The sequence below is a fragment of the Hesperophylax consimilis genome, chromosome 17, assembly GCF_061612785.1.
Source record: "Hesperophylax consimilis isolate HC1 chromosome 17, BYU_Hcon_1.0, whole genome shotgun sequence".
In the NCBI taxonomy this organism is placed as follows: domain Eukaryota; kingdom Metazoa; phylum Arthropoda; class Insecta; order Trichoptera; family Limnephilidae; genus Hesperophylax; species Hesperophylax consimilis.
The window spans coordinates 3,269,512-3,282,652 of NC_142852.1; the positions used below are offsets into that span (position 1 = coordinate 3,269,512).

A 13,141-nucleotide genomic window follows, 5' to 3' on the forward strand; every position below is an offset into this window, starting at 1 on the left:
CCAAACGCCTTTTCACTGACAGTTATTGTAGTATGCATGGTGATATTTGTATTGTGTAAATGCAAACAATAATGAAACCCAACCAAATGCTTTGTCACTGTAAGTTATTATAGTATGTATTGTGCTTAAACTTGCTGTATTTGTATTTTCTATATGTAAACAATAATGTAACCTAAAATAATGGATTGCTGTATTGGAACCCATATTAAACATTTATAAGCAAACCATAGACAAATTGAAAGAAAAAATTAACTAAAAATTCTGCCTCAATACAGTTTCGCCTAGTTTTTTTATATTTTTTTTTTTTATATATTAACTCCACACAGGAGGCCCTGAAGAAAATAATTTACCTCAGGGCCTATGTCATCTTTGGAGATGCTGTGTGGAGGGTCTTTAGTGAGGCAGGTTATGCACAACCTAAAATATAACACTCTTATATTCATATCTACTTTTTTCTTATATTAGAAACTGCTTTATTATAGTAACATTATTATTTCAACAACTTCATTGTTTCTAACTGAAATATAATTATACAACTTACTAATGACAAATTATATATTCTGTAATTTTTTGATGAAATAAATAAATATAAAAATAGAAAGATTTGTGTTAAAATTTTCGATCATTTTAGCAAGAAAAATATTGTTTTCGCAGGCGTACCACTGGTCAATACTAGGCCCTACCTTGTGTATAATATATTTTAATGCAATGAAATTTATTTTTTCTCGTCTAAAAAATTACGTTTATGCTGACGACACTGCATTAGTTATTTCACATGAGAATTTATTAATGGCAAATTCACTTTGTCACTCTTCAATGCTAAAAAAACGAAGCTTATGCACATCAGATCTCTTCATAATAACATCACCATAACTCCTAAAATTATTTCTCATGACTTTAATTGCATCCATAATTTTGTAATACAACCATGCTCATGTAAAAATATTGAACTCGTTTCAAAATACGTAGAAATGGGCTTAACAATTGATTGTAATTTTAAATAGAATGTGCATATAAGAAAAATCTGCACACGGCTTAGAGCTATAGTGAGCAAACTTTATAGATTGAAGTTTTTTGTTCCACCAAATACCCTTAGAATAGTAGGTATACCTGTCATTGGCGGAATCCTTAATAAGATATGGAATAACTTCATGGGGACATTCAACAAAAACAAATCTTCTTTCAGTCCAAAATGTACAATATTCTTTGGTAAAATTATTATTAAACAAAACTAAATACGAACAACGACATGAATATACAATTCTGTAAATTTATTATCTGTTCGTGCTATATTGTGGCTTAAAATTGCGAGTCAGCATAAATCTCAATATGAACATAATAAAATAGTGACATATGTTCATAATACAAAACTAATTGCAAACGATGGACTTGTAGTTCCTAGATACCTGAATAAATACGGCCAAAGAACTCTAGAATACCTCGTTTCATTAATTTACAACATGTTACCAAACTTAATAAAAAGCTGTGAATTGACTCACAGAAGGAAATGTATGTTAAAAAAAGGTTATGTGAAAGAATTGTTTTATGCTAATGTAATTATGTGTATATTTTATGTACTTCGCAGCCTTAATTATTGTATGTTAAATAGACCATTTAGCAAATTTTACAGGAGACGTTTTTTTTGTTTTTACAGGCAAATTCTAAAAAATTCTCGATTTTGGTCATTTCGTTTAGTACATATGTGCGTTTAGTTGTTAGAAAACAACTAAAAATCAACATGGCCGCTCATTTTAACTAGCCGACTCCCTGATTGGTTGAAAGTGGAGATTGAACATTCAAGACCTCAACGTTCGGCGGGATGTTGAACAAATATATATGAACTTTAAAAAAAATATTATATTCATAACGTTGAGTGTTTGAATGTTCAATATCCGGGAGTTTGAACAAATAAGAACTAAAACATTGTTCCGTGAGTGGATATTGGCACTCGAAAAATGCTGAAAATGTCACTTGAAAAAAAACAAAAACATGTTTTTTTAGCGTCATTAATGCGAGTTAACCACCCAAGACGACCCTCACCTACAGGAAGACATCGCAGCACGCCCATTACAACCAGCACTTCATCTCGCCTAAAATAAACTATTAAACCTTAATAGTTTATGGATAGCAGTTGCATCCGGACAAGGACAATCACCGGGACGATATACTCTAATCACAATCCCTGAAACGACATATCAACACGTACCCTTCTACGGCTACTTGGAGAAGACCATTAATAAACAAACGAACATTTAGATGAACTTAAAACAACACGCGGCCACACGCGCAGCAATCCCAAAACAAAGGATCGATTTAAGAAAGACCACGTGTTCCACGTGCACTGGTACAATAACCCCATTATCGGAATGACACATTGACGCTTTGACACGCAGCCCGAAAATAGGAAGATGACGCCCCACTCCACCGCACCAGCATGGACTATATAAACCCCAACTCCAGCTTCCAGACGACACTCTATTCCGTGTATCGAATCCAAGCACTTGCTTGTCGTATTGTTCACTTAATAGTTTCCCTTTGAAATTGTACTTACATATTTTAAGTTGTATTGTTTAAATTAATTAATAAAGGATAAATCATCCACAAGTTATATTCTTTTTTTTAACACTAAGAAGACAACAAAAGTTAACTGGCGCCCAGTACGTGGGTCATTTCGAAGAAGCTGTTAAACTTGGCCGTAGCCAGGACTTCTTAGATATTCTTTAATATCTCGACGCGAAGAGGACCACACACCAAACAAATTCGTTAACTAGGCAATGAAGATCATCGCATCAATACTTCTGTGAGTACATTTTTCAATTGATCGTCTATCCCATACGTACGATAGATCCCTTCCCTTCCTTATCCAAAAGGTTAGAGAGAAAACTATTTTTTTTTCTAATTAAAAGTCACTTCGTATATTTCTAATTTATTAAAATGGCACAGCCAAATGAGAGGCCCGCTCCCCAATACTCGGAATCGATATTGGAGTACAGTGGCTCTCCCCAAGATATTAATTTATTTATAAAATCAGCCAGGGGGTATATTACTCGAAACGGCAATACGCCAAATAATGTTGAGAAAATAATCTCAAGATTACGTGGGAAAGCACTTCACGTAATTCTCATGAGCGATCATGATAACAATATTGAAACAATATTAGAAACATTGAAAAACGAATGTGGGGACAATAAGTCTGTGACGTTATTACAAACAGAATTGATAAACTTCAACCGCGGTCAGAAGGATTTCTCCTCAACGATCCATGAGATCAACCAAATTCTCTTTTCGATTAAAATTAAAATTTCCGATCAATATGGAGGGCCTAGTGCTCACATATTGATGGAACCATACAAAGATACGGCTCGAAATACTTTATTAAACCTCATGCCAACGCACATTAAATGCGCAAACTTAACAAAAAATTATGATGCCCTGTGCACAGAAATAAGAATGTTGGAGGCCCATGGCGAGCTCCACCAGCGGTCTAAACAAAATCTTGTGTTTCCACAAGCAGGACCATCTAATTTTATGCGGCCAGGACAACAATCAAATAAACCTTTTACTCCGCAAACGCAAAGCTCGTTCAAACCACATAATAATTTTAATCACAATAATTATAATAATAAACCGTGGCATAATAATAACCAAACGCATAATAATAAGTTCGGACAAAACCGCCCGTGGCACGGAAATAACAACAACAATTTTAATACGCACCAGACACGTGCCGGTGATGTCAGTATGAGAACGGCCCCAATGTCCCGACCTCCTAAAGGCCCGGTCATCGACCTCGGCAACGGACGTACGGCGCAGGAGCTATTCTATACCGACAGCAATGATCAGGAACGGCCGGATTTTTGGGAAGACCAAGAATCTCCCCGAGAAACCTAATCCACCTGAATCATATCAATAATGGCCTACCATATATAGTAGCGCCATTAAATATGAAAATTCTGATTGATACGGGAAGCTCCAAATCATTCATGACTAAAAATGTATATAATAGATTGTTTCGTGACTGTAGATATATAAATGAAGAGTTTACTGTACAAACAGCGCACTCTACGACCGCCCATAGAGGTACAGTCGTGACGCCATTTTGGAAAAAAGTATTCGGCAATAATAAGGCTGAAATGCGTTTTTATATTTTTGACTTTTCCCATAAATACGATGTGTTAATGGGAATAGATATGTTAAAATTAATGAATGCAACATTAATTTTAAACAACTCAAATAATATTTTAAAAACTCCAACCAAACAAGTTCAGTTGTTCCATGTAATGGATATGAGTAAACTTGATGAGTTATTGGAGAAAAATAGGGATTTATTCTCTGAAGAACTGGTAGTTAATTGCTCACCTCATGTAAAACATGAAATAAAATTACTTAAAGAAGAGCCCGTGTATCAACGCGCTTATCGATTACCGTACGAACAGAGGCTTGAAGTTGAAAGACAAGTCGCTCAACTTCTGAAGGATGGAATCATCCGACCAAGCGATTCGCCTTGGGCAAGCCCTGTCCACATCGTCGAGAAAAAACTCGACCAATCGGGTATAAAAAAGTGGAGGATGGTCATAGACTATCGGAAACTCAACGAACAGACACGTAGTGACAAGTTTCCGCTCCCAAACATCGAAGACATTTTTTCACAGTTACATGGTAATAAATACTTTTCAACTTTAGATCTGACAAGTGGGTACCACCAGATCAAAATGTCTGATCAAGACATAGAAAAGACAGCATTCACTATTCCTAATCAACACTACGAATTTGTTAGAATGCCATTCGGATTAAAAAATGCTCCTGCTTCATTTCAGCGTATGATGAATAATGTATTACGTAAATACATAGGGAAAATATGTTTGGTATACTTAGATGACGTTATAGTATATGCCAACGACGAAGAAGAACACCTCAGGCGCTTAGAAATAGTTTTCAACGCCCTGCGGGAAGCAAATTTAAAAATAAATATCAATAAATGTGAATTTGTCAAGGAAGAAATTAAATTCTTAGGCCATATTCTTAATGGTGATGGACTGCAACCTGATCCCGCAAAACTTGATGCTATAAGAAAATTTCCCTTACCAAAGACAGTCAGGGATATAAAATCTTTTCTAGGACTAATCGGTTACTACCGTAAATTCGCCCCAAATTTAAGCAGAGTGACGAAACCACTCACAGAATGTACCCGAAAAAACGTAAAAATAAATAACCAAGACGAAAAGTTTTTAAATGCATTTAGGCTATGTAAAGAATTACTGATGAATGCCCCAATATTAAAATATCCCGACTTTAACGAAGAATTCACTGTAACCACAGATGCAAGTAACATTGCTCTGGGGGCTGTGTTGAGCCAAAAATCTCAACCTATTGCCTATATTTCTAGGACACTGTCGAAAACGGAAACCAAGTATAATACGACGGAAAAAGAATTGCTTGGTATACTATGGTCCCTCCAGCAATTCCGTCCGTATATTTATGGTAAACATTTTATTATAGAAACGGATCATCAACCGTTAGTATGGTTAACCAAATTGAAAGAACCCAATGCTAAACTTACTAGGTGGAGACTTAAACTCCAAGAATATGATTATACAATTAGACATAAGCGAGGTTGTAATAATCATGTAGCCGACGCACTTTCAAGGGTCGAAATTCATTATAGTGAGGACGGTGAGGAGCACGATTCATTACGAGTAGAAGCCACCTCGGGTGCCCAGAGTGTCACTGACACCGTGCATAGCAATGTGGATGACCATGAGGGTGGAATCCCAATTCGTAACGAACACCCACCCCCGCGTATGAATAGGATTTTTATCGAATTAAGCGATATTGAGAAGAATAGTTTAAGAGCTAAAGAAAAAGGTACGGACCTTGTATGGTGCATTCCTTTAGCAAATGCGGAAGCGGTATTTTTAAAATTGATTAAAACATGTTTAGATAAGGATAAATACGCAGTAATTATAAATAATGATAGACTATATGAGTGTTTAAGCGAATGCTATAGAAAAAATATTGATAAGAACTCGTTAAAATTAATACGTTTCACAAATGTTAAGATTGAACCCATAAATTTAGAAGAACAAAAAGAAGTAATTCGTTCGACGCATATCGAGAACCAACGTCATATGGGCCTAGATGCCTTACTTAGTAAAATAAAACGGACGCACTATTTCAATAACATGCGGACCAAAATAAAAGATTTTTTAAAAACATGTATAATATGTCAAAACTCTAAATACGAAAGACACCCAAAGTCTGCCCCATTAGAGGCTACCGTTACCCCCAATTGTCCAATGGAAATATGGCAGATTGATACTTACCATTTCGGACGTCAAAAATTCTTAACCATTGTAGATAGATTCTCTAAATGGGCATCTTGTACTTTAATCACTGTCGACAACAATGTCGCCATATGTGAAATACTTGTTAAAATATTTTCGTTAATCGGTATACCGAAAGAAATACATTTAGATCGTGAAACCACGTTCACGTCCACTACGACACGAGAGTTATTAGAAACGTACAATATTAAAACACATGTGACTACTACTGGTCATTCACAATCAAAAGCTGATATAGAACGCTTTCACTCCACTCTGACAGAAATATTGAGATTAATACGCACGGCAATACCGAACGTAACATCCGAAACCCAAATTAATTTAGCCTTGAATGCTTATAATAATAACATACATGGTGTAACTAAACATACACCAAACGAGGTACACTTTTGTCATGGGAACAGAGTACCACAACCTAATGGTGTGATTACCCAAAGCTACGTAGCCGACCACGCAAATCAATGTAAAGAACTCAAAAAATTGATACATGATTTACAGCATAAAACAAAAAATAAAACACGCGAACGAGTAAACAAAACACGTACGCAGCAAGAAATGTCCGTGGGACAACAGATACTTATAAAGGTTACCGCACGGGGTAAACATAAAAATAAATTTAAAGGACCGTTCACTATTACTAAAATACTACCACATAATGTACTTGAATATAAAAGTCTGAGAGGCCTAACAACAATTCACAAAGACAGTGTTAAATTGTTTCAGGCTGACGGCCATGACGCAAGCGCTACGGATCCGCCAATTAGCAGACAATGAGCACTTCATCGTCGCGCCCCTGGGAAATGCACGAGCCGTCGAAGGACAGTGGCACGTCATTCATACCCTAGATTTATCTAAACTAATTGAACAATCGCAACAACTAGGAATTAATTACGATAAACTTATAAAATGTAACAATGTAACCTTACCACACGTAGGATTAGAACGTTTGAAATATTTAATAGATCATAATAATCAGATAATTGATAATTTAGTTATAAATAGGAATAAAAGAGGCCTAATAAACGGACTCGGTTCAATAATTAAAGGAATTACGGGAAACTTAGATGATAATGATTTGGATAAATTAGTGCAACGAATTGAAACTAACCAAAATATAAATGAAAAGAGAATCTCGTTGAGTTCAAGAACATTGGAGGATTATTACGGCAAACTAAAACATAATCAATTGGTACTTTGGTCTCAAATGCCATTATGAAGATAAAACAGACTTGTTGATTACACATTTGATTTATCAGACGGAAACTATTACCGAGTTAATAACTAGAATTACGGAAGCTATCACGTTTGCCTCTCACGGAATGTACCACCCTAGCATTATAAAACCGAAGGTATTTATGGAATCTATTTCACATGTAAATCCTGAACAACTACCTTCTAAACATTTTGATATTATTCAACGCTTTTTGCAAGTTAAATTCATTAAAGTTAAACAAACTTTACACTTTATTCTCTCTCTAACTTTAGTAGAACGCACCGTTTATATGTATAACGAAATAATTCCCATCATTTCCAAAACTAACAATAAATGTTTCCAACCCCACCTCCTACCGAGACGATTATTGAGAGATGGAAAGCAGATGTATAATGCACACAAGTGCCAAGTTATTACAGACAGCCTCAGCATATGCAACAAGGAACTCAACTCTATTGATGACTGCACAACTACCGTACTAGAAAACCACAGCGAACAAAACTGTAGTCTACGCCAGATTATATGTCCAGAAGAATATACACATGTCATTGGAGATAATATGATGTACCTGTTTCGCAACGAACCAACAGCATTACAAGCACAATGCCCTCAACACCAACAAAATATAGTAATTTCCAAATCTGTACTTGTAACAAATGACGAGTGCAGTATACAAGGCAAAACCTTCACTATGGGAAGAATCGTTAACCAAGAAACATTACTCATCACATATTCAAAGGAAGAATTACATGTACTAAAACTACCCACCCTACATGTAGATGAAATACAAGAACCACGCAGAGAATTCGATATCCCTACCACCACGACGGGATTTGAAGGAACTATACACATCACACTTACCAGCTGCTTGATAATTACGGCCATCGGATATATCCTTTGGAGAAGATATAAACCCTTCACAGTGCGAAGGAGTTTCAATTTTAGGGGGGGAGAGTTAACCACCCAAGACGACCCTCACCTACAGGAAGACATCGCAGCACGCCCATTACAACCAGCACTTCATCTTGCCTAAAATAAACTATTAAACCTTAATAGTTTATGGATAGCAGTTGCATCCGGACAAGGACAATCACCGGGACGATATACTCTAATCACAATCCCTGAAACGACATATCAACACGTACCCTTCTACGGCTACTTGGAGAAGACCATTAATAAACAAACGAACATTTAGATGAACTTAAAACAACACGCGGCCACACGCGCAGCAATCCCAAAACAAAGGATCGATTTAAGAAAGACCACGTGTTCCACGTGCACTGGTACAATAACCCCATTATCGGAATGACACATTGACGCTTTGACACGCAGCCCGAAAATAGGAAGATGACGCCCCACTCCACCGCACCAGCATGGACTATATAAACCCCAACTCCAGCTTCCAGACGACACTCTATTCCGTGTATCGAATCCAAGCACTTGCTTGTCGTATTGTTCACTTAATAGTTTCCCTTTGAAATTGTACTTACATATTTTAAGTTGTATTGTTTAAATTAATTAATAAAGGATAAATCATCCACAAGTTATATTTTTTTTTTTTAACACTAAGAAGACAACAAAAGTTAACTTGCGCAATAGGCTAATTAACACATTGGCATTCATATCTCAGTTTTGCAAAAAATGTCTATTGAACACACAAGAACTAGGACAGCGAGTAGGTATGATAAAATATAGATACCAGGCTTGCAGTAGATAGTGCTGTAGTCTATAGTAGAAAGTAGGTATGATAAAATATAGTTTACAAGCTTAAGGTACACGGTGCACTAGTCTATAGTAGACAGTAGGTATGATAAAATAAAGATTACAGGCTTACAGTAGACAGTGTAGTAGTTTATAGTAGACTGGCGTCCTTCATTTGAGAAATATTTTAAGATTTGGAAATGGGAAGTGAAAGAGATCGTACAGAAGCGACATAGTTTGAGTTTGAAGAACTTCCTAACGTAATTGTTTTACAGATCAGGTTGGAACTTTACTCTAGCTCTTTGCTGAGTTACTCCTGCTCTGATGACGGATGATGTATAACTCAGGTTTGTGGTCCCAGGTGGAACTGTGTTGCCAAATTATTATTAGGAACTTTAGGATGAGAATTTGGAACATTACAACAAAATCAGCCCAAACTGAACCCGAAAAATCACAGCAATAATGTAATAATTTTTATTTGCTAAATCTCGCAATTTTAATAACAGAAATATGTACTTAAATACAGGTTTGCGCAAAGAATTTATGTTTACTCATCAATATTTTTTTTTACAATAAGGGTAAAAATATTATTTTTAATATTTCCAAAAGGTAGTTTGAAACATGCTGTATAGAATCAGCGCATCTGTTTGAGTGGTTAATATGTTCATTGTTATTCAAGATTATGTTATTCAACATTCTATGTTATTCAAGATTATTTAAAATATTATTTAGTAGTTGGTGACCTTTTTAGGACAATTCTTGCGGGCCACACAGGTGGCATCCGCAGCACTCTTCTTCAGGAAGCCGAACTTGCAGCGGCACCCCATTGCTGGCACCTTGTCCTTGCATTGGGCCACCGTGGGGCACTCACACGTGCCACCGGCGCAGGGACTCGGAGAGGCCACCAATTCGGAGTTGGGGTCAGTGCAGCCTGGAATCAGAGTGTTTATTTGTTACAATGTTGAACATGTGGGCTTGAGTGCGAAAATGAACAATCTGAATTGATATTGCTTATTCAATATGCGGTGCTAACAGTATGGAAGATTGACACCATCTACAGTTTCTTGTGTTTAGAATTAACCAAATGCTTGTGTAGTTAGATACAATGCAGAATGAGTTAATGATGAATATCAATAACTCCACAGTTATATTTTTACAAAAGAGAGTACGAAAGCAGTACGAAGTCTCGTCGTGAATAATGAACACTTGTAGCTGGTGGACGAGTTTGTGTATTGAGATATGGAAATGTTGAAAGAAGAATAAATGTAGGACTGACAGCGGTAGTGGCTAGTGAAAAGTTGTCAAGAGAAGCATGGCTAACAGTCCACAATGGAGTGTTGGTACACACCCTGGTGTATGGCAGTGAGACATGACACTGGTATAGGAATGATTTAAGAGGAATGCTCATTGGAAAGATTGTTTCAGTTGATGCCGCTATGCCATCAAATCGATACCTTTTAGTCATAATCAGACACTAAAAATGAGGTTCGTACCAAAATAAAACCCTTTTGATATAACTGTGCATTCTCTGGGTCAACGCCCTCTGAGCCTTTTCTGTTTATGTGCCTTTTGGTGGTACAACAAATAAAAAAGTATTACTTCTATAGGAAACACACAAGAGGTACTGCAAGGATTAGTATTGGGTCCAACATTGTTTGTAATTTTCATAAAAGTTACCGGCTGTAGCTTGCCACTGGGTTGACCTATAGCACAGGTTATTCATTGAATTGTTCTCGGGCGGTGGTATCCAAAATGAGAATATTTGTAATTCATCAATCAATGTGTTCTTACATTTTTCTGGTTTAACGCACTGATTGGCCAGGCCTCTCACGAATCCAGGTAGACAGCGACACGCGACAGGGCAACCGGGCGGCTTTGTACATTTGGCTGCTTCACCTGAAAACACCATGGCGCAAGTCCGGTCCGCGCACATCGCGCAGGTGTCCACTATTTCATTCGCACCACATTGGGGGGCTGGAAATATTAAGAAATTCGTAATAATATGCAAATTCAAATCAGAAGGGGCTGCAATGCATGAGTTATGTGTCCACTCTCAATAGTAATACACCATAAAAATTGCATTTGAAAAAAAGTAATTTTTCAATTCTTACGTGAATAATGGGAATTTCTCGCTTTTCAGTGAAATAAGACGACATTGTGATATTTTAAAATAAGATATTTGGTAATAATATTGACATTTGAATTGTGAGTATTAGTTTGATGAAAATAATAGTAATTACTTATTGGTGTAAATTGTGTAATTATGTATGGATCAAAGGACCATTGATTGTATATAATGTTAAATATGTTGAGTGATCTCATTTGATTCAGAGTTATTCAAAACATAGTAAACATTATCTCACTCGACCTTGGAGGATATTATTCCTCCAAGCCCTTGATCTAGTTTATAAACATTTATTTAAGAAGAAAGTCATCTAAAAGAACTAACTTGGCCGCGCAATACACTTCCCGCCCTTGTCCTTGACAAATCCACTCTTGCATTTGCAGCCATCTGCTGGGTTTGCGTTCAAGTCTCCCTGGCATGGTTTAGCTGCAAAAAGAGTTATGCAAAGGCATCGATAAGAAATTTTTACATACCTATGTAAAAATGTATGACGCTTAAAATACAATGTAATCGATTGGCGTTTTTGGTTGGGTAAAAGAGAAATATTTGACGGCCTCTGTTGTCGAGGGGTAAGACTATCAATTAAGAATCTGTAGTTCGCTGGTTCGAATTGGATCCCATCCCGCACAAGTAAAGATAATTTGAAATTTTGACAATTATTTCATCAAATGTATATTTGCGGTACGTTCCAGAGTGTAAGATACTCTCAATATCGCCCTGGTGTAGGACCAACATTCAGAATGGAAATGTTGCTTGAAATGAATTTATATGGTGTGCGGTGACAAGATCTGAATAGTATTCCTCCACCTTCCTCTAACCTATCTCCTTAACGTTCCCACTATATCCAGCTTCACAACACATCTGCTTGACTGGAAAGCATTGCAGAAGCACTTATTGTTGCAGGTCTTGTTGACGATGGTGCAATACTAGCAAATGATATCACAGTAAGGCACAAGTATCGTAGTTGTTTGGACTGAGCTGGACATTGCTTGACTGTAATGCATATGTTTTTGGCATCCCTGGCGAAACCCATCTCACAGTAGCATTTATTGTTGCTTGATTTTGATGGTGCAACACTAGCAAGTAATAACGCAGTAAGATACTTAGGTTTGGTAGTTGTTTGAATGTTGATTGGACTGGTATAAACACTGCTCGACTGAAATGCAGACATTGTTGGCGTCCCTGGAGAAGCCCACCTTACAGTAACACGTCTTGTCGAAAGCCTTGTTGATGATAGTGCAACACTAGTAAGTGATATTACAGTAAGGCACACAGATCTGATAGTTGATGGTTGTTGTTTAGACTAACCTGGACACTGCTTGACTGGAATGCAGACGTTCTTGGCGTCCCTGGCGAAGCCCGCCTTGCAGTAGCACTTTTTGTTGCAGGTCTTGTTGATAATAGTACAAGGTTCCCCAAGGGTGGCGCAAGTTGTGTCGCAAGCGGAGCCGTAGTCGAAGAACTCGTTTAATCCGCATTTTTCTGGAGGTAAATACATAAATAAACTTTACTATTTGGTGATATAAGGTCACTGGCGGTGGACTGATCCAGTGGAAAGCTCGCAGATGGATGAGTTTGGTAAAATAAATACACTGAACGGAACGCCTTAAAGAGAAGGCGATTCTTACACTTCCACGTTAAAAAAAAGTTTTGATGATTAGAGGCAGTCAGGAAACCTCAGTACTTCTGACTCATTTGGGATGCTCAGTGAATGGTATTTTTTTAATAAAATTGAGAGTGAATCTAGATTTTGTGGAG

General features: G+C 36.9%; 1 protein-coding gene across 1 annotated transcript in view; it reads right to left on the reverse strand.

Moving 5' to 3' along the window:
- Positions 1–9,837: 9,837 nt before the first annotated feature.
- LOC149415785 (zonadhesin-like) overlaps positions 9,838–13,141 on the reverse strand; it is a 28,644-nt gene continuing 25,340 nt past the window's right edge. The window contains exons 11-14 of the mRNA XM_089641792.1: positions 12,692–12,865; positions 11,708–11,809; positions 11,050–11,232; positions 9,838–10,189 (exon numbers count right to left, since the gene is read on the reverse strand). Coding sequence (XP_089497918.1) covers positions 9,987–10,189; positions 11,050–11,232; positions 11,708–11,809; positions 12,692–12,865 — 662 coding nt within the window. The 3' untranslated portion in view covers positions 9,838–9,986. The remainder of the gene's footprint in view (positions 10,190–11,049; positions 11,233–11,707; positions 11,810–12,691; positions 12,866–13,141) is intronic.